The sequence below is a fragment of the Rhynchophorus ferrugineus genome, unplaced genomic scaffold (genome assembly GCF_030347505.1).
Source record: "Rhynchophorus ferrugineus isolate W39M unplaced genomic scaffold, kcgeb_rfMv2 rfM1, whole genome shotgun sequence".
NCBI classification, from domain to species: Eukaryota; Metazoa; Arthropoda; class Insecta; order Coleoptera; family Curculionidae; genus Rhynchophorus; species Rhynchophorus ferrugineus.
This window is the reverse complement of record NW_027472580.1, coordinates 16,901,493-16,929,324: the sequence shown is the minus strand read 5'-3', so window position 1 is coordinate 16,929,324 and position 27,832 is coordinate 16,901,493. Positions and strand designations below refer to the sequence as shown.

The window sequence follows — 27,832 nt, the reverse complement described above, 5'->3', positions numbered from 1 at the left end:
AAAACATTTGTAATGTAAATAGATTGTGGCTTTTAACCATCAATTTTGGTTCCCAATTATTTTCTTACAAACACATTTCTTAACAAATTATGAGCTCTATTAACCAATTTAAAGTATATAAATATTATGCCAGACGACTAATTTATCTTTACCGTACTTCTTCAGGCTAACATTTCAAATCCTACATAATAGCATGTATCAAATCTTACAGAATAAGTCACTTTAATTACTATTATTTGCTATTTTTTAGAAATAATATTTGTCCTATAAATTAGTTTCAAAAGATTTTTTTTAATTTGAAGCTTTATTGTAAACAATCTATTTCACTCACAGTATTGTCTATCAGTATTCCTTCAGGCAATTTACAGATGCTATCTGAAAGAGCGATATATATTTTGAGGCAATCCAGCAATCCACGTATTTTTAGTATCTTCATAAAAAGTGAAGCACTGCTCAGACAGGTCACGATTCATATGTCGGCACAAGCAGTTACTAGTAGGAGCAAGGTCTGGAGAATACGGCAAGTGGGATAGCACTTTCCATTTTAATGTTTCCGTGTCTAAGGTCTTTCTTCTATTCTGGCTATTTTTAGCGCAGTGCAAACGAATCAATTGTAGTCGATAGCGACTCTCATTGATGGTTTCATTGAGTAATGCCTTCAAATCTTTGTCTTCAAATATTTTTTCTGTACAGAACGCTTTTTGTCTTTGGTCCCCGAATCACCACTTTTAAAAAGTCGAAACTACTGTAACGACCTTGAGGCATGTCGAATTTTACATAGTGGAATAACGGTCTACAAAATACCCAGAAATGTAATCCCAGATGTTGAACACGGGCCAGCAGCGCCAACTAGAACCCGATAATGAATAGCTGGCAACCCCGAGACGTTTGTCTGGGATGTTATTGAAGGGTATTTCCATTCATTCAGTAACCGACCATCGTTTGGTTTAGACGTGCACCATCGACTGTCCAAGCTTCGTCACCAGATAACACCGCTGCCATCCGTTTTATATATTTTGTATTTTCCACATTTTTTATATTACTTCAATAAATAACGGTCACATAATGTAGACACCACTGTTTCATTTCGTTTTACCTCCATTCACCGAGCCATATCAAGAAACCCTAAACCACTGTTGACATGTCTTCAGCCACATTTTTCTCGAAATAGAAGTGAAACACATGTTGAAAAATGAAGCCTCTTACTGAGGCTTCAACATGGAGCTGGTTACTAATGTACCTGATCTAATTTACTGCACAGTAATATCATCTGTTGTAAATCCTTTAAAATTAATTTGTAGGCCGATATAAATAAAACTGTCTAGTGTTGTGAAATATACAATAGTTGACCGAAAAAATATATCGGTTAAAGACTTGAAAACTGCATAGATTGAATGCACGACGACTAGATTATGATAAACTAGATATAACCCGAGGCACTGAATATTTATGTCATGGTTATTTTTCTTTGCTCTCGTTTAACATTATCGACAACTGCAGTTGTCTTGAAAAAATCCCATGTTTTATTCAGACGCCGGATTATTTGGACTTTCGAACCGTATTTATTGTGGGCGATTTAAATTTCGAATTCGGCCTTTCCATAACAATCCGACTCCGTAAAAATAAATCCGATCATTTTGATTCCGCTTATTCTCAAGTACGTCCAATTTGCATAACTCTGCGGTATAAAATATAAAGCGAACAACACTGGTTGGATAAATATAGACGTTCTAGTGCTTCAACTATTTCAATGGAAGACAGTTTTACATAACAGACTCACATAATCGGTATCAAATTCCAATTAATATATTCCTTTTTCCAATCGAGATACAGTGAAGTGTTTTATAATGTTCTTTGATTTACTATCGTACTATTCATTGAATTATTTTATATTTATTTGATGATCTATGAACTACTATCGATGAGTTGATTACATTGTAAAATTGAATGATAAAAATTCCACGATTCAACGAGTTCAGAAATTAGAGTAATCTCGATAAATAACGGAACCTTAACACATCTTGTTCAATTTTTTTGTTTGTTTTTGTTGATATTCTACAAGCATATGTGTAGTATCTTTCACTTTATCCTTGTATGCAACAAAATCCACGATGAAAACTTATAGAAAAGTCATATTTTTATACGCTTCCGGAGAATATATTTAAGAGGCATTTTATGTATATGATTAGTTTTGAGGGTTGTGAAGGATTTTTTTATTTGAAGCTTTGTTGTGAAAAATAGGTACAATATATTTAATTCAAAGTATTGTGCATCGATAACCGCTACCTTTTCCCATCTTTCATGGAATTTACGGATTCTATCTTGAAAAAATGATGTGTATTTTGAGGCTAACCAGGAATCGATCAATTTTTTGGAATCTTCATAATAAATGGGGCGCTGCTTAGAAGGACAAAAGTTCTCGTGGGGTAGCACTTCTCTTTTTAATGTTTCAAGTAATTTATCACCGATTTTGCAATATATGGTCGCACGTTGTCATGCTGAACAATGACATTGTTGTGTCTTTGCTCGCAATATTCGACTTTATCGTTGATGTTGAAGCATGTCCATATGGTTGCCATAAACTTCACATAGTTTTCGATGACTATCAGCGGCCTTTTTCTTAAAACTGAAGTAAAAAGTAAAACCTCGCACAAATGCTATTTACTCTTTACAAATTCAGACATTTTCAATACACTGATTTTTTTTTGGATGACACTTCAACGAAATAACTCACGCTGAAAAGTGAAGCCAGTCAGTGAGGCTACTACATGAAGTTGGTTACAAATGTATAATTCTTTTTAATATACAGTAACACTATCTTTAGTAAATCCTTTAAAATTGATTTACAGGGTCATAGAAAATTCATTCTAATTAATTTTGTTATATTTAGTCTTTTGATGAGAATGCATGCTATTTCAGATATAATATTAACTAATCAAAGCAAGATAATATTTTTAACACATGAAAGGTACTGAAAAACAAATAACGAACTCTGATTATTGATATGCTTACATTTTGCAATTAGGGAAAGAGGAACTGCTCTGAGCTTGCATCTCCAATTTGCTAGCCTGTTTTATCCATATGCTGATTCAAGATTTGTGAACTTGAAGGGAATAGGGTACATTAAGTCTCCCAGACTTTGTAGTGATGCTTTAAACGTAATATAATTGCTATATCAATATTCAGAACAGACATCAAGACTACAGCAATTTTGGTAATAATTGGGTACTACCAGCTAAATGTAGTGTTACTTCATTCAAACACAATGACATGTCACTAATCCATATTGTTACTTATGAAGTAAAAAGCGTTAAGGTTTTCTTTGATGCTTTTACAATACGTTGTGATTGAAGACAAAAGCTTTTAATTACTTGAAAATTATTGTATTTTGATGGAAATAAATGGCGAGTTGTTTGAACTACTATAACACTGAAAACGGTGACGGAGACTCTTCTCGAGAACAGATTGCCGCAGGAGTCCCGCAAGGTGCTCCATTAGCCCCTGCCCTGTTCAACCTTTATATGGCAGATTTGCCACTCCACAAACATTCCCGCACAGCATTTTATGCAGATGATACAGCTTTCTTTACCATCGGTACAATCCCGACGCCATCCGTGACAGACTTCCATCCCAACTGAACCAGACGATTGCGTGGTACAAATTCTGGCGGCTGCAGGTAAACCCGAGCAAAACTCAGGCTATTCTGTTTTATCGCAATCCATCCGCCTATCCCCTGACTCCAGAAGTTATCATACCTCGGTCTCCAGTTCGCCCGCATGTTCCAATGGTCAGCCCAAATCCAGCACGCTATCTGCAAAGGCATTGGCTTCTACAGTCTACTCTTCTTACTCCTATGCAGAAAAAGTAAACTATCAATCCCCCAGAATGCGACTCTGTACAAAATGCTAGTCCGTCCAGTCTGCCTCTTCGGATCATAGGTGTGGTACAGGTACACCTCTGAGAGACAACTACTCCAAGTGTGCTAATCCAAAAATGTTCGCGCGTTGCTCAATGTTCCATGGTTTATGAGGAACGTCAACACTCAGCTCGAATCAGACATCCCGTTCGTGAAGAGTTTCACGAAAATGCTCTGTGTAAGATTCTCTCTGGATGCCTTAGAACATGATAACAACTTGATAAAATCCGTACCCATCCACAAAACCCGGTAGATAACCAACTACAACAATCCCAGTCGTTACCCAGGGTCTCTTTCGCCCGCAAAACTCTCTTATCTATCCTGAGCCTGAAGCGACGTCAGCAAAAAACATGTACATAAATAATATAAAGCAAGTTAATGAACAGTTCCCAAATTTATAGGGTTTAATTTTTATTTTTTATTTTATAGGGCATAATGCAAAAAAAAATTACACAAAAAAACACACATTATTAACATATGAATACACTAAACATTAACATATTAAATAAACACACATATTACACACAAGAAATCATTGCTCTCTGGAGTAACACATTTTTCGAAACGATATTATCAATTTTAATTTGAAAGAATTAGCAACAATAATAACGTTTCCATTCATATATGTATTAGTAGTTTAACAAATAGCTAAACTGATATTAAACCTGCATGATAATAGCCCTCAAATGTACTCACTGGCTATAAAACCGTCTATAAATTGTAACAATCAATATATGATACTTCTGTTTAGTTTGTAGTGTACTGGATATCGCACAAATATGAGGTATGTTTATTCAGCTTAACTGGAAAATAAATGGACGATATACAAGCTTCGCGTAGTTTATTAGTTAAACAACATATCATATGCATCGATTTAAACCAAGTATATGTATGACATTCGATATGTTTACCGAACTTATAAAGCCACTATAATGGGATGTTGCTATCTATAGGGGCATAACATTATAAAAGAGACTTTAAACACTGGTTCAAGTAACCGCATCATACGAGATTCGGGCTAAAATTAATGAAAATAGAAAAATGTAATTAACTATGCAGAAAAACAAATTATTGTTTACTAAATAGTGGAGTTCTTTAGTTGTTCATATTAGTTTAATTTGTGAAATTTAAATGAATAATGTTTTAGATAATGATTTATTGTACTATAATTTTAAGTAACGCATATATATGTGACGAAAATTTTAAATCGACGTTTGAGAATGTCGCCCGTCATTAGCCCCGGTTTGTATATGCGTAAATACAGTGTATATGCACTTATGCACATAAAAGGTGGCTCTTTAACCAACTTACCTTCTTTAGTTAAGAATAGCTCGGAGATATATACTAGAGATATTATTGTAAAGAGTATGGTAGAAGAGCACAGCGTAGCTGCCAATATCCCAAACGAATATATCAATATATTTCTTTTTTATTTACAGCTTACTTAGATATGTTTAGCAACATATTGGATTATAAAAACTCTCTTGTTTTGCATCTATATAGAAACAAAACAAGCATAGGATAAATATATCATGTATTTCCCAAATTAAAATTAAATTAGACTACTTTAGCTTAAGTTAAATTAAAACATTTATACGTATACGCATGTAATTTCACGTGCTTCGCTTCAATCTTCTGATTTTCTGCGTGTTGTCCAGTAGCTCTATTGTTTCCACGTTGCTGCGATTTAATGTTAAACATCAACGTAGAAGCAATGCATCTTACGCTTTTATTATTGGATAAAAAAGGAGTATATGTCAATAAGGTTTAATGAGTTTTTTAATTGAATTAAAACGCTTTCAAAATTTGCGAAACAGTGGTTGAATTCGATTCTTGGATTGGCCTTTAAATCAGGAAAATGGGATGGGATGAAAATAGGAGAATAATAAAGAAAGTAGAAATTTTCAAAAGTACCCCTAGTTCATAGATTCCCAGGATTTAGATATTCTGAATTTAAAACACTCTCTAACTGTAATTTACTGGTATTTGGGTGAAACCATCACAACTCAGGGTGTACGGCCATCAAAGGCGAACTGAAGGTACTGAAAATATTGGAACTTCGGATTTAAAAGTTCTCAAGTTGTGGAAACCTCTTAACTCAGTCTATCGAAGTTTGCTGGATGTTCCATCGAAAACGTCGATTTCGCCACAGAATGTGAATGTATGTGAGAACTTCTTTCACTTTTCATTCGACAGGTATATCCAAACCATTGTAGTCTGCGTTTTTAAATGTTAGTTTCAGTTGTGCACTGATTGTCGCACCATAAACGACTTCAATTCTAACACGATCTCGGAAAATATTTGAAAGGCCTCAAGCTTACAGATGTCAAACTGTCACAGTTTTGAAGTCTCGAAATCATAAAGAAGAGTTAAAAAGAGAAACGTGCTTTTTTAGACTATTTACCGTTGTCTTTTTCAACGCCTTCCTTTCTGTGCATATATATATATATATATATATATATAATGTGTGGGGGAAAGAACATTTGTCAAGAAGGAAGTCAGAAGCGGTAACATTTCGTAATCGACTCAATTAACTTCCTCCGTAGCATGGGAAAAAACCGACCGAAAAAAACGAAAGAGCGGGCGGCAACAGAACGAAAAATAAAAAGAAACAAGCGAAGCGTACAGCAGCACCAACAAAATAAACAGTAGGGGCGGCTAAATGCGCCCAGAGTCCTTCTGGCGGTCGTTCCGTTAGATGAGCGACGGCGACGAAATTCAGACCAAGCCGGACCAGGAAAAATACGAATGGACGGGCGGACGGACGATCCAGGCGGCCAAAGTCCAATCAATAATCGCGATTCGGCGACGATGGGTCGGCGTTTCGGTCCCGTCAGCGGCAGCAGCAGCACGGGCAATGGGGTGCGAGACGGAGGGGTGATGTCGGGGCGGCGTTACCAGGGGTGTAGGTGGACGAGATGAGCTATTTAGGCATGCGGTGCAGTTGTTGATGCAGTGTCAGGAAAATTTTTCGATGTCAGTGTCCAAGGTCTCAGAAACTAGAATAACAAGACGAAGTTCCTTGTTATTATCAGGGCTATAAATAATAAATATTTTAAATGATTACACTAACTCGCATCGGGTACGTTTGTAACCATGTTGAGGCCTTACTTTTCAGTGTTTGTCATTTCGTTGGAACGGCTGAAAGTTAAAAAGATAACCTCTAACGTGAAATGGAAATGCGTAAACTTGCAATGCTGAACAATTAGTCTGTCTTAGAGACTCTTTATGCCATTATCTATCATCACTCTGATCTTAGGCAAACCATATATTTTTAATTTCATAGAAAATAATAAAAAAATGCGAAAAGATGCGATTCACTAGAAATCTAGATGATGGATAGGACATTTTGGAATATACGTTATAAAGATAGAGTATGACTAAATTAATACTCCAAGGTGACGCTTTGAACCCTAACGGATGGTCTTATCAAAATCCATGACAGCAAATCATTCCAATGCCAAGTTACATAAGTTACAATGGTAACCATCAAATCACATGGGGCTGGCTACTAGATAGCTCCAACTCCTTCCATAGTTTTAGAGCAATCTACAAAGAGAAATATATATGACAAAAATGCAAGGAGAAGATAACCAAACATAATAGTTCAATAAACAAATCTGTAGTTTCTTAGCTGTATTTTAGCACATATTGATCAGTAAACAAAGGAGGGAAGTTCCCAGTGAAAATCATATAAATATATTAAAAGGTCCACAAGCCCTCCATATGTATACGTTGAGAACTAAAGATCTTTTACGTCTTGGGGTAGAAATACCATGTGCACTTAATAGGTTAGAGTAATAGTTATTCGGAGAAGAGCGCTCATTAAATGTCATCCTTAAGATAAATTTGATTTCTCTGTATTCCAGAAGCCTTTTTGAAGCCAGAGACTAACAAATCGGAGAATATTTTTTACTTCATAGATTTCAACTTGAGATTATTGGTTTGATATTATTGTATTTTATTGGTAAATAATTTTAAATTGGCAAGTGGCGCTGTAAAATTAATATTATATATTAGTATTACCTTGAATTTACCAGAAAAGGAATGAAATAATGTTCCCAAAAATGTTTCATCGTATTTTTATATTTGGAAAGTAACAATAACATAATACAATAAAATAATTGGTTTATTTCTACTACATTCCAATATGTGCTAACGAATATTTTTTTCCAACTAGCCCCATAAATAAGATGGAGAAGTGTGTATTTCTTCACGTATAAATTTAGTGAAAGAAAAGAAAATAGATAATTATAAATATAGCTGACTTCTGTTATGTTCCAAAGAACAGTTTCATTTTTAATGATGTAACTTTTTTGGTACTAACTTTGTCCTGTATTGATATGGTTTTATGATATGAAAGCTGATCAAATCAGCTTCGTATAGTTCAGTATCGATACTTCAACTTATTGATGGATTCAAAATTTCTTCTGATATCATCATCAATGATTGACGCCTAATTTTAGATATACCCATATGTACAATATTCTAAAACAATAGAGTCAACAATTTATATTACACAATGCTATATTTTTAAAGGAAACATTTATTTCATAGTATTAATATTCTGTGAACAATCAAAATTTGCAGGGATGATCGACAGAACTTTTCATAGAATAGAGAAAAACATATGATATTCAAATGTCATAAGAGAGGAGGAAATATGGAGAATATTTTGAAATAATAATGTTCATAATTTTGCGTGATAAGGCATAAGTTTTTAAGAGAATTAAGGATGTCGGCTGCGGAAAAGAATATCGGTATGTCTTTTTATGTGTATCGATAATTATTTTTAATAATATCGATATTTCTTCACTCCAGTCCTAATTTTGCGGCGAAAATTCTATTGATAACCGTAGGGAAGAACCTCAAAAGAAAAGTTTCGTACACTCCTTCAAGGACTCTAGATTTTTGTATCGAACTTTTCCGCTTTTGCGCAGTTCTATTTTTAACCAATAAAATTTTTTATGAGGAGTGAGAGGAGAAATCTCAAAACAGAAATTAAGTACTCCACTTCAAAGGTATCGATATTTATCGATAATTATATCGACCAAGAAAATATCGCCGAAAGATATCGTTATCTTTTCGATATCAAGAGAATGGTTCAAAACCAGTTCTTATATATAATTTTATGTACATTGTTAAGCTACTGGCGATTGACAAAATGTATTCGTAAAAAATGCGATATTACTACCAATAACTAACAATAATAACTTGAAATAATCCATTACAAATTCTTGCTTTATTATTTAGACTGGGCAAGTGGTAATTAATCCGTTTGTTTGTATTGGACCAAAGTAAAGGGTATATTCGTATCGACATTATATATCGTTAACAATAACAATAAAAAATAGAAAGATATATCAATTTTATAGCAGGATATCTGTCCTGAAAAAGAATAATCATTTTCGTGGTTATTTACTCATCGATTTTCTATGAAGTCTTTTTTTCTGTTTCAGGTTATTTATTATTTAAGGAATTCTGCGAAAATTTAGAACCTCCTATACCACAAATTGGATTCTATGAACAGGTAAGTTTCTTTGTTTCTGTTTACTAGATTAGTGAACGTTGTGTTTTTTACGGAATTTTCGGAAATATGTTATTTCATTGTTTTAAAGACGGCTTACTCTTACCGTGTATACTTGAGTAATTAATTAAAAGTAAAATAACTTTTGTTTTCATATATATATATATATATATATATATATATATATATATATATAATATATATATATACTTGATATGAGAATTGAGTATCAAAACTAGTCAACAATGTTGCATACATACACGTCATTGTTTGACACTTTCATTACTGTAATTTCGAAGATTTTTAACATTTAAAGTTGTTAAATATATTTGTTGTTAAGCTAATATTTTTAATACGTCTAATATCCGAAAGTGTTGATGGTTTCAACGTCCTTTTTTGGTATTTAGTCGTAAATATTTTGAACTTCAACAACTCACTATTCCTCAGTCAAAGATGTCTTGCAATTACGGTTCAAACCTTGGTTTTTGAACACATTGTAACAAACGTCCAATTCCACAATAGCTGCATATTAGAGAGGAAAACTTTAATATCATATGCAAATAAGTGAACTTGCAATGCTGAATCTTTAGTTTATTAAAAGTTGTTTGAATGTGTTATGTATTAGGATGATACAGAAAAATTCACTCTTTCTGTCTTCCTCTATCGTCGCTCTGATCTGAAGTGAACCCTTCATTTTTAATTCAATAATAGAAAATAATAAGAAGAATATTAAAAAGATATGAAATTGGTACCCTTTACCACACAGTTTATCTTTTTTTTTCTTTACAATGACCACGTTACTAGAATTTCTAGGTGATGGAATATGTAAATGCTATAGTCGAGCTACTATAACATCTTGTTATATCTATTTAGCCCAAAGAATGAATTAACTATGTTAGGTTAGCAGGTTAAAGTAATAACTATTTGGAAAAGAGCAGGCTTTAAACTTTATCCTTAAAATACATTTGGTATCTTTGTACTGCAAAGGTCTTATTGAAGCCAGAGACTACACACTAACAGTATGAGTTGATTTTTCAAAGTAAATTTTTGTGTATTTAAGGTAATTTCAACAAAAACATGTAAATGTAAACTATTCATCAATATGTATTATTTATTTTAATTAGAACAATAAAAGATTATTTATCTAGCCTGGAGTAAATGAATTGGCCCAAAACTTACCATTAAGTACATTTAATTTTTCGATTAGTTAATACATTAGAGCATTCTGGTTGATATTTGTTTCAAATTCTGCGTTAATTGGATGAAAGACCATTTTAAACATAAAAATGCCGATATGCTGTACAGTTTTGGATTTTTTAGAGAAGAGCACATCCAATTTCTCGAATACATAATCTTTATACCATTAAAGATGGTGAAAACTTAATTTTTAACATTTTTTTCTCTTGACACAAAGTTATTAATATAGTAAATAAATGATTAAACATTAATATCGGTTTTTAAAAGCATAATGTATTTTCTCTTTATCTGACTTGTTACTTTTTTAGAACACGTATGCTCTTCTTTCATTTCTCTCAAACTTCATTATTTAATATTCAACAACCCATCACCTTTTTTACACAACTATTGCAGTCCTCAATTAATCAGAGATGTATATCCCTTTCTATAATCTGCACACTGTTCCTTGAGGAATGTTCAAAGTTTTTTCCATTTTATACCCAACATCTCAATTTTTATAATTAACAATAAGAAATTTCGAATGTCGTCCATTAACACATTTATAGAAACTATTTTTTTACAACTAAATGACGCCAATCTCCCAATTTAAATATTTACGTAAACATCGTATTGTTCTCTTGTTTTTTCCAAGAACAGCTTAAAAATTATAGCCTCAGAAAATTGCGTGAAGTTATGGTCTGGTAAATATACGCCAAACATTATTTCTTTGTTTTTATTATTATAATTAAAATAATAGTAAATGCTTATTAATTTTAGTGTCACATCATATGAAATAAACGTAAATAAGGCTAAAATAAATATGTATGAATATAAAAGTATACATAAGCGAAAATGTACGTAAAATGTATAACTTTTGACATATTTATTCATCTATTGCTATATTGATTTCTTGCACTGCTGAGAACTCGTTGAATTCTTCCTGTTGTATATCCAGAAAATGGTTGATTTCCAACAATTTCTGTCGGTTTCGCGTAATCTCGCCTTTGGTCAAGTCTGTTACGAAAGATTCCAGCCATCCTTTTGCCTTATGAATCTAAAAAAAAAGCAAATTTAATCCACGTATGGCAAAACAGGCTTATCTATACTTACTAGTAAGTCTTCTCTGGAATCGATTGTTTGCATATGCATGTCATGTGTTGCAACCAATGCATTTGCTAGCACATCTCTGTAATTTTCAGATTTATTCAGATAATTAATATTAACAAATAATTTACAATTTCCAAAAAATACACCAGGAGAACCCAGTATGACATATAAGTAACTATTAACAATATCAATAGTGAAACATTCTCATGAAACAAGCTGTTTTATCTTTTTGGCAACAGTGTACGTATATGCCCGACCAATAAAACAGCCAATGTTCGTCATAGATAATGTGGAATAGTGCCACTTACAGTTCGTGAAAAATTAAACTAATTTTAAATTAGGAGCAGATTCAGTCTCATTTTATCTTAATTAAAACGAGATGAAATCCTGTCTGAAGCATCGGAACATGTAACTGAATCAGTCTCTTATCAGTGTATATGGTGGGCCATGTTGCCAAATGTCTGAGAAATTCTTCAAGTCATTAGTGATATCAATTAGAATGTATAAATCGGAAAACGCTGTAAAGCAAAAGTGCAATTGATGACGTACATAGGTTGTTTTATTGGACGGACTATATATCAGCTTTAATCTCAATATACACGGAACGGAAATAATTTCAGAAGATATCCGGCTTTAGCCAGTCTGTTTACTGGCATAACATACCATTATGTCGTACCCTATTTTGCACTCTTGGCGAAAAATAATATTTGAATTATACCTGTCTGAAGTAATTTCTTTTAATGATTCCGGAATTTCTTCGTCTGGGTTCAAATTGATGGCTGTTAGGTATCGCAATGCGGCATCATTGAGGTTTTCAGAGTAGGTCACTTCTGCTGCTCTGATGTTTGTGAACACAGCTTGAACTTCCTCTAAAGTAGTTTAAGAAACGTGTTACTTCTACTATAATACATAAAATATTTGTTCATTGGAAAATAAATAAATATACGAATACAGTTAGATAAGTCAGTGAATTTTTGAATTTCCCGCACAGTAACTTTAAATTCGTCAGTGTTGTTCTCGTCTGCCTTCCATTAATAGACTGCTGTGAGATTTTGAGCAAACCGCGTCATTTAGTTTATGTTTGATAGTCATTGATAACAGACAACCTTTCAAATTAAGAAAATTAAAATAAAAAAGTGATTTTGGTTTGCCGAATCTTTAGCCATTATCTTTTGTGCAAAAAAAAACTAGGGAAACGCTTGATAAATACTATGGGGAGTCTGCACCAACAATTTCAATGGTTCTACTGCTATTCCGTCCAACATATTCTCCAGATTTAGCCTCGTGTGATTATTTTCTGCTTCCTAAGATGAAGAAATTGCCGGATGGTCGAGAGATTAGGGTCGGATGATAAATATACTTAACTAAAAGGAGATAATGTTGAAAAATTAAATGCATTTTTTGCCTGTTGCGGACTTATTAACCAGCCCAGGTGTTAAAAAATTAGCCAGAAAAAACTGTTATGAGTGTCCTTTAAAAATATGTATAGGTATATTATTTTTCGTTTTCACTGAAATGTTTTAGTCATTATCATTAACTTTATCAGCAATTACGTTAGATGTTAACAAATACACAGAGATACAGAGATATAGTAATAAAGAACAAATAGAGATATCGTATGACTTTAAAAAGAAGCTATTAATCGCAGAAAATGATAGAGAATATTATTTTTACTTATTTTAGAATTTTAATATTCATAACAATTGAAACAGGAAGTATTATAACAGTATTAGCCAATTCAATAAATAATTGTGGAAACAGACGTTATAGATATTTCCTTAATACCTGAACAGTTAACAACAAAATTTTACCTTTTTTTATAACACAAAACGGTAAGTAATTACATGCCAGTCGAAACAATAGGACAATTAAATCCGATTGCATTGTTGAATATGAATTAGTGTTGACATTGAAGATGATAAATTGCTGTAGTTAGTAAAACGCATCATTAAAACGTGAATAAACAGTGGATTATCGTATGGGTTCGCTTACCAATAAAAGTGTTTATTAGTTCTTCTAGAACTCTCCCAATAGTTTGGTTAACCTCCTCCATCTGCTCGTATAATCTCAGCTCCAACCTAATGAAATAAATCAACGATTCATCGGAATCTAACGAATTTCATATTAATATCTTCTTTACCGCATTAAATTTTTCCATGTTTGGTGAACGATATCTTTGAAATCCTTCCGGTGACCTTCTGTTTTCATCTGGTAAGTCGCGTTATCAATTGCATCATGATCTAGTTGGACCCGATAGCTTCTAATTATGGTCATTGTGTCAGATTTTTTTTCTAAAATTGATAGCGTGCTTATATCCAACTTATAATACATTCAACAGTTGATTGTCTTTATACTTTAACAAAATAAAAATTAGAAAAGTAAATTATCCAGCCCAAAACGCATTTCAGCTTGATATTTAAGGGATTATATCTATTTGGTAGCATAAAATAGTATTTCTCTTGGTCACACCATAATTTGAAGACGAATTTACGTATTATTGTCATATTTTTTATTTTCAACTTTTATAACACTCTGTAGAGTATTGTTTCGAAAAGGGAAATTAAAAAACTACAGAGAAAATAGCAAAATTTCAAAAAACTTGTAGGCTAACACGTGTTATAAATGATTATATAGACACACTAAGGGAGGCAATTTTTACTTGAATTTGGTTGCTCAAAATACCACCAATTGGACGTACTCGCATTGTTGTACGTCAAAAATATATACGAGAAAATCGAAGTGGAAAAGGAAGTTGAACAGAATCGATGAAATTGAAGTCAATAATGTAGAAATGTTGCATTTAATTCCCATCCAGCAAATGTTTCCTATTGGACCAATGAACTTTGCGTGTCCACATTAACTTTGAAAATGCCCCTGGATTGTGTTGTGGCAGTAGCCAAGTGAAATTGGTCTAAATTCATTGAGTTCCGGAAATAGACCAGATACTATACATTTTTTGAAATATTTTTAACTGATTTGATTGAATAAAAAGTAGGTAAGAGAAACACAGATCGTTATCTAAGAGCATATTAATCACTTCAGACCCAGGAAGGTTTGTTGGCTAACACATTCGCAACTGTGTATTCAGCAAATCATGAACAGAAATTGAGTTTGATTCAAATAATACTAGAAAGAAAGTAGTACTTATTTGTATAGTTTCATAATAATACCTCGTCTATACCTAAAATAAGTGTTTATATAAGTGTTTATTAAGTGTGTTAGTTCAGTGTTTTATTAAATAAAACAAACCCTTATTTTAGAACAGCTAAAAACTTATGATAACATCTATGTTACTGTATATAAATTGATATTTCAGCTTTAACTGTGAATACTTTTTGGCAATTATTTAAAAGTGTTTACCTAGAAATTGTTCGATGTGACCGATACTTTCATCCTGATTCTCTTTCTTGGCTTTCGAGACGCTCCGAAAGAAGTTGTCAATTTCGGTTTGCCTGAGATAGTAATGCTTCTCTCCTATCGCGTAAGCTTGTTTGCAGTAGTCCATAAATTGGTTTTTGTACTCCTCATAAAATTCTGTTACTTCTTCGCCAAGTTCCAACAGAGCTTTTCCTAGAATATTCCCAAAATATTCATTTTAATTGAATATATCATCTTTTATGTATTTGATCACACAAATGTGAATACATTTTAGGGGATATAAATGGTTGCTAATTAAGATATAGAAAAACCTAGCCTTCTATTTTTTGCATCAACTTATGGTAATACTCTATCTAGTATCTTTTATTGGCATATATCAACAGATTAGCAAAAATATAACCCCAGCTTCATTCGTACTACTCGATTTTTGTTTATCTGATTTTATGATGTAGTTGCATACTTTATTAGTATTTTTTATTAGATCGAGTACATCAATTTTGAGCACGCTACGTCATTTAGCATTATTTTTGGCGCAAAAAAAATATCATCAAAACCAAAATGGGTTTCTCCGGGTGACTATGAAGAAGAAGGAGGCCTTTTTTTGATGCGGTGTAATACGATCACCAGGAGAACATTATTCGGAGCTTGTGAATAGATTTTTTTTATTTATTTATTCATTTTAAGCGGAAACAACTGCATATGGTGAAGAGATTTAGGTCGATGAAGAGAAATAAACGAATATTTTAAGGACATTTTGAGAAAACCTTTAACCAATAGGTTAAGAAATAATAACATTGGGAAAATGCTGGACCAAATATATTGAGTTAAAGGGATGTTGTGTTTTTATCGAAAACAAAAATATTTGATTGATTATCAAACTGCCCTCGTATCTTTAAAGTTTAAGTTACCTTAAGATTATTTTATTCTTATGGTTATATTAAGACAAATGAGTAATTTCTATTGTTTATAATCAAAGGCCTAATTTACATTCTATCGAAAAGTATCGAGAGGTGGTCAGTAAAACAGCAAATGTTTATTATTTTTCGAATGTATTGTATTACGTTCAAAATAGGTCAAAATGAATAATTTATGGCAAAATTAGTTTTGATGATTAACTAATTATTTGTGAGTTAGCATTACTGTCCTCTGTACTGACGCAAAATTTGAACGTAATCTGTCATTTAGTTTATTCAGTTTCTCGCTCTGATAAAACAGAATAAAAAAACAGGTTTTGCCTTAAATTTTACATCGCAAATAGAATTTCGTATGCTAAGTAACTGAAAATCTTGCAGACCTATGGTGAATTGTCTTCGTATGAATAATGTATTATAATGTATTTAAAAATGGTCCAGATGTAGTGAATGATTTGGCTCGCTCTGGTTGTCCATTAACGTCTTCAACTGAAATAAACATCGCGAAAGTGAAGGAAGGATCATCATTCAAGTTGAAGGTTTGAGATTGTATTTCTGTATCTCACGAAACAATATTGTTTGTCACACGACTATTTCCGAAAAAAGAGCTGAATTGACATTTAAAATATTCGTTATTATAATTATGTTTTTTCGAAACAGATAAACGTTTTTCATTATATAGTCTGCGCTACGACAATCTATCTCAGGACAATAAACCACTGCGTTGTCCAACTTTTAAACTGTTTTTTAATTTTTTTTATAAAAGAGCTTGTGTGGACGCAACTGCCATCCTTCTATGTGAATATGTTGCTGAGGCTCGGGATGTCGCATCACTTGAGCCTTGCGTTGTCTTCCTACTTCACTCAGAGTCAATACCAGGTCGATTGTATGTTGTGCAAGTCTCATCCGATGTTGCTATCTTATTTCCTGCTTCTCTGTTCTCATATTGAGATTTAGCTACATGTACCTGTTGCTCATGCTTTAGATATTGATCATGCTCCTTAAATATTTGCTTTAGAATCTTGCCAATATATGACAAACTGACTTGTCTGTTTCTTGCAGTTCCGCATAGTTGAATGCCCAGTTGAGTGTGCCCAGATTAGCTCGGTGTTACTGGCTTGGGCTGTACCATAATTTTTTCCTCGTTGCTTAAATAGGCGTGGCGCCCTGTTAACCAATGCACACTACCGATTTTGCTGTAAAGTTGTTTACACTTAATTCAAATGTGATTCCGCCAAATTAAGATGCAATCCAAAAAAACGCACAAGTATTTTGCTTATTCTTCTATATGGGTTTTCGTTATATAATTTTATCGACGGACAGGCTCCTCTTCTCATTGTGTAAGTAAAATGAGCGGACTTGGTTTTGTTTGCTCTTATTGTCCACTGGTTAAACCCTTTCTCTATTTTATTATCATGACATTGAAGTAGGAAGTAACAGATAAATAATAAACATTTTTTTCTATTGAAGATACCTTAATAGAAGTAGATAGGTAGTAGTATTATTTTACATTTAATATAATTTTACAAACTTTATCCCTCGCTGACATATTTTTCGCAATTTTTAGTGTGTTTCATTTTTTTAGATTACTGGATTAAAGGGATTGGTGTTTATATCCCAGTTTTTTAAATACAGATACTCGTTAATGTGAACTAATCCATACCAAGTATAGTTCACATTATCGAAATGTTTCGATTAATGAACGAAATTTAAGTGATTTAGATAATAAACATTTTATTGAAAGAAACTATTACTACGTAGGCAAATATTCATAACAAACTCAGCGAATATATCTACAGCATAATTAGAAGAAATTGCAATTTTAGTCTACCGTAATTATACCAGGAAAATCTAAAATGGATGTGTGTGATACATCTTTTCTTTCAGTGCAATCTAAGCTTGCTTAAAACCTTTTATATATTGTGCGTCAGTCACTACATTTCTAACTTAAGATATGGATATATTATCCTCTCATCCTCATTAGCGTTCGTGTGCTTATCTTCGTTCCATATATTAATATAAGCTGGTGTACAAGTAATGCTGGGATTCACTATTGTGTATGGTTCTATTAATTCTGATTGTGCTGATAATATCTCATCAGTTTTAGACTGTCGCTTCTCTTAAAACGTTGTAGCCAGCCATTACTAGCTAGCAAACTATCGGCCCTCTTCAATTTTTCATTGGAAATTTTAGCCTTTTATTTAAGTAACATTTTCAAGTTTCACCTCTAATTAAGAGGTGCTTTTCCCGTTTTTTTTTAATTATACTTATACCATATATAATATTATACCCACTTAGAGAGGCTATTGTCCATTTTAGGTGCTGTTTTTTTTTATAGTTTCCCAGTCCTCCAAATATTTTGTAAGTTCTTTGTAGAAGTGATGTGTTGATACTTAATTACATTTATTTATATTAAAAAAATTGTTTTATGTTAAATTTACGAAAATTGTAATAATTCTTTCTTTTGTATGGTTTGAGGGTCTAATTCATTAAACCATTTAACTGTTTTTTGTAATATTTGTGACATGGAAAAATAATTATAACTTGAGACAATAGAAAATATTGCATTGTATCGAATGCCTGGTGAAACTAGGCCAAAGAAAGGCAATGAGTAAACAGAAAACACGTGCCTTGCAAAAGGGATGCCTCATCGGCTCGAAGGCTCGAGACCGTAGATTTTTCGAGTATTCCTTAGTCCGTAACCAGTGTTCTATCGACGTCAGAAGTTTCTAGCTAAAAGAGTCTTTTCTTCCCCAAAATTCTAAACGAATTGGGATACGGAAATGGGATTCAGAGATCAACCACCACCAAGAACCCGATGGAGAAGCTTCAGCGATAAAACAAAATGCATCGACAACGAGAATCAGAATTGACACAAATATAGAAATAATAAATCGTAAAGTGCTTACCGAATTCGTTAAAGAATATAAATGAAGAAATAGTCAAGATTTAATCAAAATCAAGAAGAAAGAAAAGGTATCAAGAACACTGGAATTCTGTGTCGTGTATATAATTACCAGTTGGGTCTGATGACGGAATTCGTATTCTTCTAAACCAGATAGTCGATTTATTGTCCAATTCCATCCAATTCATAATTCTATCACCATTACGTATCAATTTAACATCTCCCATTGCGTGTAATTTATATATTAATCATCTAAGTAAACAAACTCGTCTTTGTGAGTTAATTTGCGTAAAGAAGAGAGGAAATAATTTGTATTTTATTTAGAACATTATTTTCTCTCCTTAACAACTCAACAGATGTTTTCAAACCCTTAATTTTACAGATTATTGTTTTCGATAACCCATTTTTTTGCCAACTGTGAATGATTTTGTGCACGCAGTTTATCACTTAATTTTAAATACCTTCTTTTATAGAATGTGAATGATATGTGAATGAATACTTAAATACCGTAAAAATGCTGTGCAATGTACTAGTTTAAATTTAAAAACTGAAATGATCTTAATTAATATATGTTTCATTGTTGAGCGTCTGCTATATATATGTATGAGAAATGAATTAATAATGGACAATAGACAACAAATGGCATTCGAAAGCTCTTGTAATACGAGAATACGGGAAAGGGTTTCTCTCCCGTGTCCAGCGTCGGCATTTCCTTACCTTCAGGATCGTTTTCGTACATCATATCGAACAGTTTTCCGGAATTCAGGTGTTCGACGAACATTTTCGCGTGGGTCTCCTCATCTCGCAATTCCTTTTCGATTTTATCTCGTTCTGCTCGCAGCGTCTCCTCCTCCTTCTCCAGCGTACGTAGCTCGCTGTCGAACAATAGGATTCCTTTCTCTCGTTCGCCGTCGTCTATTCTAAAATATCAATTTTATCGGTTATTAATGGGCTAAAACTTTAATATAATTTAGATTTTTTACTATGTTATTGAAAATGGTAAATAATTTATCAATTTTTCAAACAACCATAATTTCTAGAAAAAAAATTATTTGACTTTATTTTTCTTTGGTCATATAGAAGAATATATGGAGAAGGTTCACACCAAATATCAAGTAAATTAGTTTAGTAGAACTTGAGATATCACATCAACTAGCGTTGGGAACTGTCGACTAAAAACAGTCGAAACAGTCGATAGTCAAAAAACTAGCGACTGAAAATCCTAATTACTATTTTCGGTCAAATGCACGGTTCCAATTGTTTTTTTAATTCATGATGTCAGAGGATGTACGAACCCTTTCCTGTATAAATTGCGAGAGAGGAATGGACGGAGATAATTGCTTGGAGCAGCTAATTTTATATGTGCTTATTTTTACCAACGGTAGAATAAGCGAGACCGAGATGTATATATTCCTTCACGTACTAGCTTAAACAAAAGAAAAAGAAAAAATTAATTACTGAATACTATTAACATGCAATTAATAATTTCATTTTAAACGAAGTAGAATTTTACTTTTATAGTTGAGTGTTCTGTGGATCTGTAAAAAGGAATGGAATTTTTCTATAGAATGTTTGAACCCCACAAACGTTGTTTTCTATTTTAATATGTTAATTGCTATTTTTAAATAATATACTGTAATAAATACAGACAATACAATATAATTTAAACAAAACCTCAAAAGTGAAGAAAAAAACTAATTCATGACAATTAAAAATGATCGCACAATAACTACTAGAGCTTTTTTAAATAAAGTAAATGCTTTATTTATTATTGAACAGAAATATTTTTAAACAAAAATCGAGCAATGGAAATATTACGTATTATTGCATTAAAAATAGTCAAAAGTATTTTACTATTTATCATTCATAATTTTAAACACATTGGGTACACTTTTGTCAAGGTCGCGGCTGGGGACGACAGAGCCAGAACTTCAAAAATCAGACGAATGAAACTAGTAGAACCAAAAATAGTAACTAAAAGTACACGGCTGAAACAGTCGATAGTAAATAGTAACAAAATCAGTCGGAGCGAAAAAAGGTAGTTAATTACTAAACAGTCCATAGTCGATTTCAGTCGATAGTTCCCAACACTAATATCAACCGTCTCGAGAAAAGTAGTTTCTAGAAAAACGCGTTTAAAATTTCGTGTTTAGATGCCGCGTCTCTCAAACAGCTATATCTCATGTTCTCTTGATTATATTGCTGGATAATGGATATTATAAGCAAAATTAATTTCCGCACCTTGATTCATAATTTGCTATGCAGTTTTCTGCACAGTTTAAAAGCCGTCAGTTAGTTGTCTATGGGAGTAGACTCAGAATAAAGTTTGATATTACTCATCAGAAAACATCAGCATTTTCTTTTGCTTGGGACCTTTGAGTTTTTACGCCGACAATATCCAGTTGTAATATGTTTGTATGATGATGATGTAACATGGTTTCCTTATTGCCGCAGTATTATACTCAAAAAACTGAATAATTGTACACATTAAATATAAAGCTTTCTTTGCAGTTCGCTGATTTTTCATCAATATAAGGATTTTTCCGTCTTTGTGTTGACATATACATTATCAATTTTTTTAAACAGATAAAAACAAAACATCCAATGAGTTATTTCTTAAAAAGTATTCACCTGTCTTTCACCTTATAAATAACTATTTGTTTGGTTTGATTGATCAGGATATGTGTTCCCAACATTTTCAGTTTCACTTGCATATATAAAAGTTTATTTGCATTTTCTTCAATCAAATATTTTGATGAAAATATTTAGTACCAAAAGCAATAATATCTTGCCTTCATAATTACGATTTCTTTATTTTTCTACTGAAAGTAATGTACATCAAATAAGTTCGTATTTTATTAGAAATAGTTACTTTTTTATAGAATGCCTTTGGAGTATGGAAACACCAATCAAATTCTATCCTGTTGATTATATCTAATTGTTGGTTAAATATTTCTGTTTCATAATGTATATTTGTGCAAATTTTAATTAAATGTAATATTTACCTCGATTTATGATTTAGATTCCCCCTCTTCGAGCTGTTTCAATAGATCAAGGTGTTATTTGTTAACTGTATCGATATAATTTAACATACTAGATATATAGATATTAAAGATAACTTATAAGCAGCACTGGATAACCATTATAGTACTTAGTCAATGTATAATTTTCCACAAATGTTGTATCAATTTTTAGTTCGATATCTTCAGGTTGCAGAACGTTGTTAGAGTTTTTAAAGTGCCACATAAAAAAATAAAACATAACAACAGAGCTTTGATTTGAACTCTAATATAGCACCACTCCGATATTTTTCACACACTGTGCATTACTTACCTTTTATATTCGTAATAAACCAATTTGGGTAGAAAGGCGGCAATGTAATATCGAAAATCCTTCTCTTCCGAACAAGGGTTCTCCGCCATGTTGAGCGATGTCAAATCGGGATATCTCCTGAAATAATTGACGTTCTCTCGTCCTGATATCCTATTTTTACCTGAAAATGTCCGTTCGATGTTTGAAAACAATTAATATGCAACAGTGTGGTCATCAATGTTTTACTACTTCACATTTAGAATACAGAATTCGCGATGATTTCCATTGTATTGGAAATTCGAGAAACATTATCGACGTGTTATTATTGAGTTAAATTTTAATTTTACAATTCATAGCAGTAATAGTTGAAAAATAATTCTCAATCTTATTTTATTACATGATAGAAATCACTCTGTATTATTAAACTCATTAAATATATGTATTCAATAATCTTTATTGAATCTAAGCTCTTCTTATTTTTCCAGGACAGATCTAAACTATATAGAAAATATTGATTTCTCTGTATATAGGTAGAGCAAGGACGGAATATATTTGTTCGCAATTTTCACAAAACGTAAAACAGGGTAAAATGTATTTTAGTTAGTCCTATTTAAAAACAATTTTCATGAATTTATAAAGATGATTACTTATTATGTCATGATAATTTTAAAATAGAAAGACTTTATATTGCTTGCAAATATTGTCGCAAAGTGTATTAAAATGTCTCAATCTATAATATTTCTGTTTGTATTGATAATTATTCATTGGTTTTAATTACAGACCTGTAGTATGTTCAATCAAATTTGTCTTAAGATTTCGCTTTACAGCTGTAACATCTAGATTCATGGGGTAATTAGTAATTTAACTTTTTGTGTGTCATTGGAGAATTGTTTCACTGACTCCACTAACTAGATGGCACTGCGATAACCTTTTTGATATATTTCATTGGATTGTTTGAACTGCTAAACTAAAACCAGCCATGGCAATTGATTGGTTCACTTGAGTTCCGCTGGAATTTGTTATTGCACTTTTTCTGTATTGAAAGTCAATTTTCTAACAGGTCAATTGAAAAGGCCCCGGCCTACTATAATAAAACACATTTTATTGGCAAAATTAGTTTTTTTTTATTCAATATAATTCGCTTGAACGATGACACACTGATTATAGCGACCCTCCAACTTTTCGATACCATTTTTGAAGTACGATTTGTTTTTTGCTTCAAAATAGAAATGCATCAGTTTCGGTGATCACCTCTTCATTCGACGAAAATTTCTTCCCAGCGAGCATTGTTTTAAGATCTGAGAACAGGAAATAGTCGCTGGGGGTCAGATCTGGAGAATACGGTGGATGAGGAAGCAAGTCGAAGTTCAATTCATGAATTTTTTCATCGTTTTCACTGACTTGTGACACGGTGCATTGTTTTTGTGAAGCAGCACTTTCTTTTTCTTAAAATGCGGTCGTTGTCGGCGATTTCGTCCTTCAAACGGTCCTATATCGCTATGTGTAATAGTCGTCGGTGTGTAGGTCCTTCTTTTTTCAAGGTAGTCAATGAAAATTATTTCATGCGCTTCCCAAAATACAGACGCCATAACCTTGCCAGCCAACTGTTGCGTTTTACCACGCCTTGGATTGGGTTCATCGTGTGCAGTCCACTGCGTTCACAGTCTTCGGTGCTCATTTCACCACGTCTAAACTTAACATACCAATCCTTGATGGTTGATTTTCCTCGGGTAGAATCCGGAAACTCATCATCAAGCCAAGTTTTTGCTTCAACTGTATTTTTTCCTTCCAAAAAGCAATATTTTATCAAGACACGAAATTCCTTTTTATCAATTTTTTTCACAATAACAAAAGTTGCTTCACTCAAAATGCTATAATTCACAAACTAATGATCCGACAGCTGTCAAACTTATACACGCATCTTTTGAGGGTTGAGGCAAAAAACATATGGATTTAATTCTAGTAGCTCCATCTATCAGACCGGGGACTTTTCAATTGATCTGTGTGTGTATTGTGTTATGCATGAAAAAATCTTCGTCGTTTTTCTATGTTTTTGTAACTAAATTAGTTGTTCAATATTAGTTGTTTATAGCGCATCCTCGATCTAAGAAGTATTGTGTATCATGGTATAGAGATACCAAACCAAACATCGTTTTTCTAGGAAGGGCTCCGATATTGATTGATCGAGATCAAAATCCCAATTTATCTTCATTAAACACCAAACAAATTGATGAACGTGTGCCAACAACATTTCAGTGATAAATTTAGACGATTTAGACGATTCTGTTCTCCAGATAAGTTGTCCCTCTATTACTACTACAACATATCTAAAAACAATATATCATTCTAAATCTCATACATTTTAAAGAATATATCTATGGTAGTTTGGGATACCTAATATTTGATTGTTTATCAAATTATATCTAATAATAGAAAGAGTGTCGTTGATAATATCAGTATGCCATGATGCAACAATAAAAAATATTAATAGGTTTTGCATTTACTTTTACTGGCACATCATGATCAACGCTTCCGTTCCTATTCAAATGTTTTTTTACTGAGAAATATTCTGTAATAGCAAGTTATTAATTATGCGTTGAACTAACTAAAAATTATTCATCTTATTAGAGTTTAGTTCAATATTTTTATTTGTCTGGCTTTAATTCTTCTTACTAATGATACACCAGCGCTTGCCACCACTTTTTTATATATTTATAAAAGAAAAAATATTATGTAAACTCGGTAATTTTGAGTACCGTTTGAAAAAAATATAACTACTCATTTTACCTATTCTAACAACTATTGACTTTTTGGGTTATATTTTATATTTTCCTTTTCTCTCACTTTCACTGATGTTACTACTAAAAATCGTAAAAATATAGAAACTTGGGGTAATGGGGTAAAAAGATTAAAATTATGAATGATAAATAGTAAAATACTTTTGACTGTTTTTATGGCAATCATAAGTAATATTTCGATTACTCTCTCGATTTTTGTTAAAAAATATTTCCGTTCAATAATAAATAAAGCATACTTTATTTAAAAAAGCTCTAGTAGTTATTGTGGGATCATTTTTAATTATATCATAAATTAGTTTTTTTTTTCTATGATTAGGTATATGTTTCATTTTTGTTTAGTATTTATGGTTATTGTATCTTTAGTTTTTAGCTTTTGTTTAAGTTCTATTGTATTGTCTATATTTATTATAACATATTATTTGAAAATAGTAATTAATATATTAAAATAGGATAAAACATTTGTGGGGTATTATTCCATTCTATAGAAAAATTCTATTCCTTTTTACAGATCCACAGAACATTCAAATATAAAAGTAATTCTACTACAGTACTCTACATTTTGACCATCGACTGTTTCGACTGTTTTCAGTTGATACTTCCCAATGCTAATAAAAGCATAACATTGCATACTTACGGCTAGTGAAATATGTTACAAGACCCGTAAACTATTTGCCGATACAACTGCTAAACTAAAATATCTTACCTATACTGAAGACTGTCAATTTCTTTTGATTATCCATATTTTCGATAGTTTCTATCAGGTTCTCGTAAAAGGTAATTTTCTCTAAATTCGTCAGCGTCTCGATGTTTTCGATTTTTTTGATTTTGTTAAACGACAAATCAAGTTCTCTACGACAAAAAAACAAACAAAACAGATATAGTTGCTGCGTAAACCTGCGGTGATTTACTTTAAATGAATCAGCGTTTCTAGACCTTCGATTTTTTCTATTAGATTATTATTCATGCTGAGTTTCACCAGTGATTTCAGTACCCATAAGTGATCGATTTTTAAAATATACAAGTGCTCGAACTTTATTTCCTCCACCTCTTCCTTGGGAATGCCTTCAAGGCGTAACAGTCTACCTACCTATAAAATATACAAGTTGCCGAATGGAATGATATTGTGTTTGTTTAGTAGAAACTTACTTCCCCTTTAGGGTATTGTAAATCGATGCATTTTTCGATCAGAGCGCTCGTGATTACCCTCGGTTCTCTTTCTTGACAGGGGTTCAACATATTTGACAGTACTGAAGCTTTTCTGTAACATTGTCAAATATTATTGTCGCGTTTCTAAGGTGAATGTTTTATCTTTTTTTTTAAATTTGTATTTGTAAATTGTAGAAAGAGATAAAAATAATAGTAATTATTATTTTAGAATATATGTTACATAATCAAGAATACAAGATATATGCAGAAAAATATTAAAAATGTACTCCCATTGTCTTATCTTTCAGGTAATCTAAATTCTGAGTCGATAGAATTCCTCTTTTTTTGGAGTTGACTCCAAGAATCGACCCAATTTTTAATATCTTCAAAAGAACGAAACTGGTGTTCAACTAGACCTTGTACCATTGACCGCAATAGATAATCTAAAAAATACGGCGGGAGAAATATTTTAAGAAATATCGATATGTCAGCTTCGATATTTTTGATAAAATTCTTCAACCTATTTTTTCACGCAAAATTATTTTGATCGTGGAATGGGTAGAATTCTCAAAGTAGTTCAATACTCTGTTTCATATGTCGATATTTTCTTTTAAAAAAATGTCACCAAGAAGAGAAATCTGAATATCAAAGATGGATACTCTATTTTGAAACCATCAATATTTTTTCAAAAATCGAAAAATGTCTTAAATATTAAATATCATTCAATAGTCAAATATCGATAGATCTGCCGAAAGTATTATATATCGATATTTTTATAAATATGGCGGGTGAGATATTTTTGATAAAATATGGATATTTCTTCACTCCAACCCTAACTTTTCACGCAAATTCTTTTGATGGTGGAGGGGGTAGAATTCTCAACATTGTTTAATACTCTGTTTCAAAAGGGGAAGAGAAATGTGAAGCACAATGTTCGATAATCTATTTTAAAACTATCAACTCTGCACTTCAGCTGCAGATTCCCTGAAATTTAAATATTAATTGTGGACACATGTTTTTTCGTAACATTTCAGATTCCCGTTCACCATTTTGAGTCTCAGTTTTCCGCTGGCATATTCTTTTATAAAATATTTGGTTTTAATTTATATCCCTAATAATTTATGAGCTAAAAAAATGTTTTTAATCATGGCGTCATGTCCACATTTATAAATATGATGCATATACTGAACAAAATTAATCAGATCAGGCCTATTTTGTGCATATTCTAGCAGTGGATGGTAGTAATTGGGTTAAAGGATTGTGAATTAATCTGATAGTAATATTGTCATGAAAATTTAAAGATATGCCACAAAGAGCTGTATTCCAATAATCTAGAGAGTCAATTCACACACAGATTTTACTTTGGTTAAATTATAATGGAAGTAATGAGTTTATCAGGAAAAATTTGGTAGATAAAATGAAAGGTCCACAATCTCAAACTCTTTTCAAGTAATATGTTCTTTATTTGGGTGAATTAACAAATAATAATATACTACTAACTTCTATCAATGTCCAATGAACAATAGCTACCAATATCTACCAACATAATTTAAATAAAGTTGCAAAAAAGGGCAGCAATAGTAACATGCACAAAAACACATCCTTCTGGCACAACAATGTTCGACAACAAGATGCAAAAAATCTAGAGCTCTGATG

The 27,832-nt window shown here is 32.1% G+C and overlaps 2 protein-coding genes across 4 annotated transcripts in view; one reads left to right on the top strand and one right to left on the bottom strand.

Moving 5' to 3' along the window:
- The window catches only part of Gprk1 (G protein-coupled receptor kinase 1), a 270,383-nt gene that overhangs the window by 110,511 nt on the left and 132,040 nt on the right, over positions 1 to 27,832 (top strand). For all 3 annotated transcript variants that reach the window (XM_076402702.1, XM_076402691.1, XM_076402710.1), the window contains one exon: positions 9,376 to 9,446. In XM_076402702.1, the coding sequence (XP_076258817.1) occupies positions 9,376 to 9,446 (71 nt within the window). The remainder of the gene's footprint in view (positions 1 to 9,375; positions 9,447 to 27,832) is intronic.
- On the bottom strand, positions 11,397 to 26,283 carry LOC143195535 (dynein regulatory complex subunit 3). Its single transcript, XM_076402787.1, has 11 exons — positions 26,177 to 26,283; positions 25,939 to 26,117; positions 25,734 to 25,879; positions 22,254 to 22,413; positions 19,638 to 19,840; positions 15,087 to 15,296; positions 13,867 to 14,017; positions 13,719 to 13,804; positions 12,445 to 12,595; positions 11,730 to 11,805; positions 11,397 to 11,673 (listed from the first exon to the last, which is right to left on the bottom strand). Exons 1-11 carry the CDS (start codon positions 26,264 to 26,266, stop codon positions 11,503 to 11,505), a joined length of 1,623 nt encoding a protein of 540 aa, XP_076258902.1. The 5' UTR covers positions 26,267 to 26,283; the 3' UTR covers positions 11,397 to 11,502.

What these genes read in the sequence shown, in the direction of transcription:
- LOC143195535 (XM_076402787.1), bottom strand. Translation starts at nt 26,266, where the DNA reads ATGTTGAACCCCTGTCAAGAAAGAGAACCGAGGGTAATCACGAGCGCT. An exon ending in TACAATACCCTAAAGGGGAA is followed by an intron (nt 26,118 to 26,176) that starts GTAAGTTTCTAC and finishes TATATTTTATAG; the next exon opens with GTAGGTAGACTGTTACGCCT. An exon ending in ATTCCAGAGAAGACTTACTA is followed by an intron (nt 11,674 to 11,729) that starts GTAAGTATAGAT and finishes CTTTTTTTTTAG; the next exon opens with ATTCATAAGGCAAAAGGATG.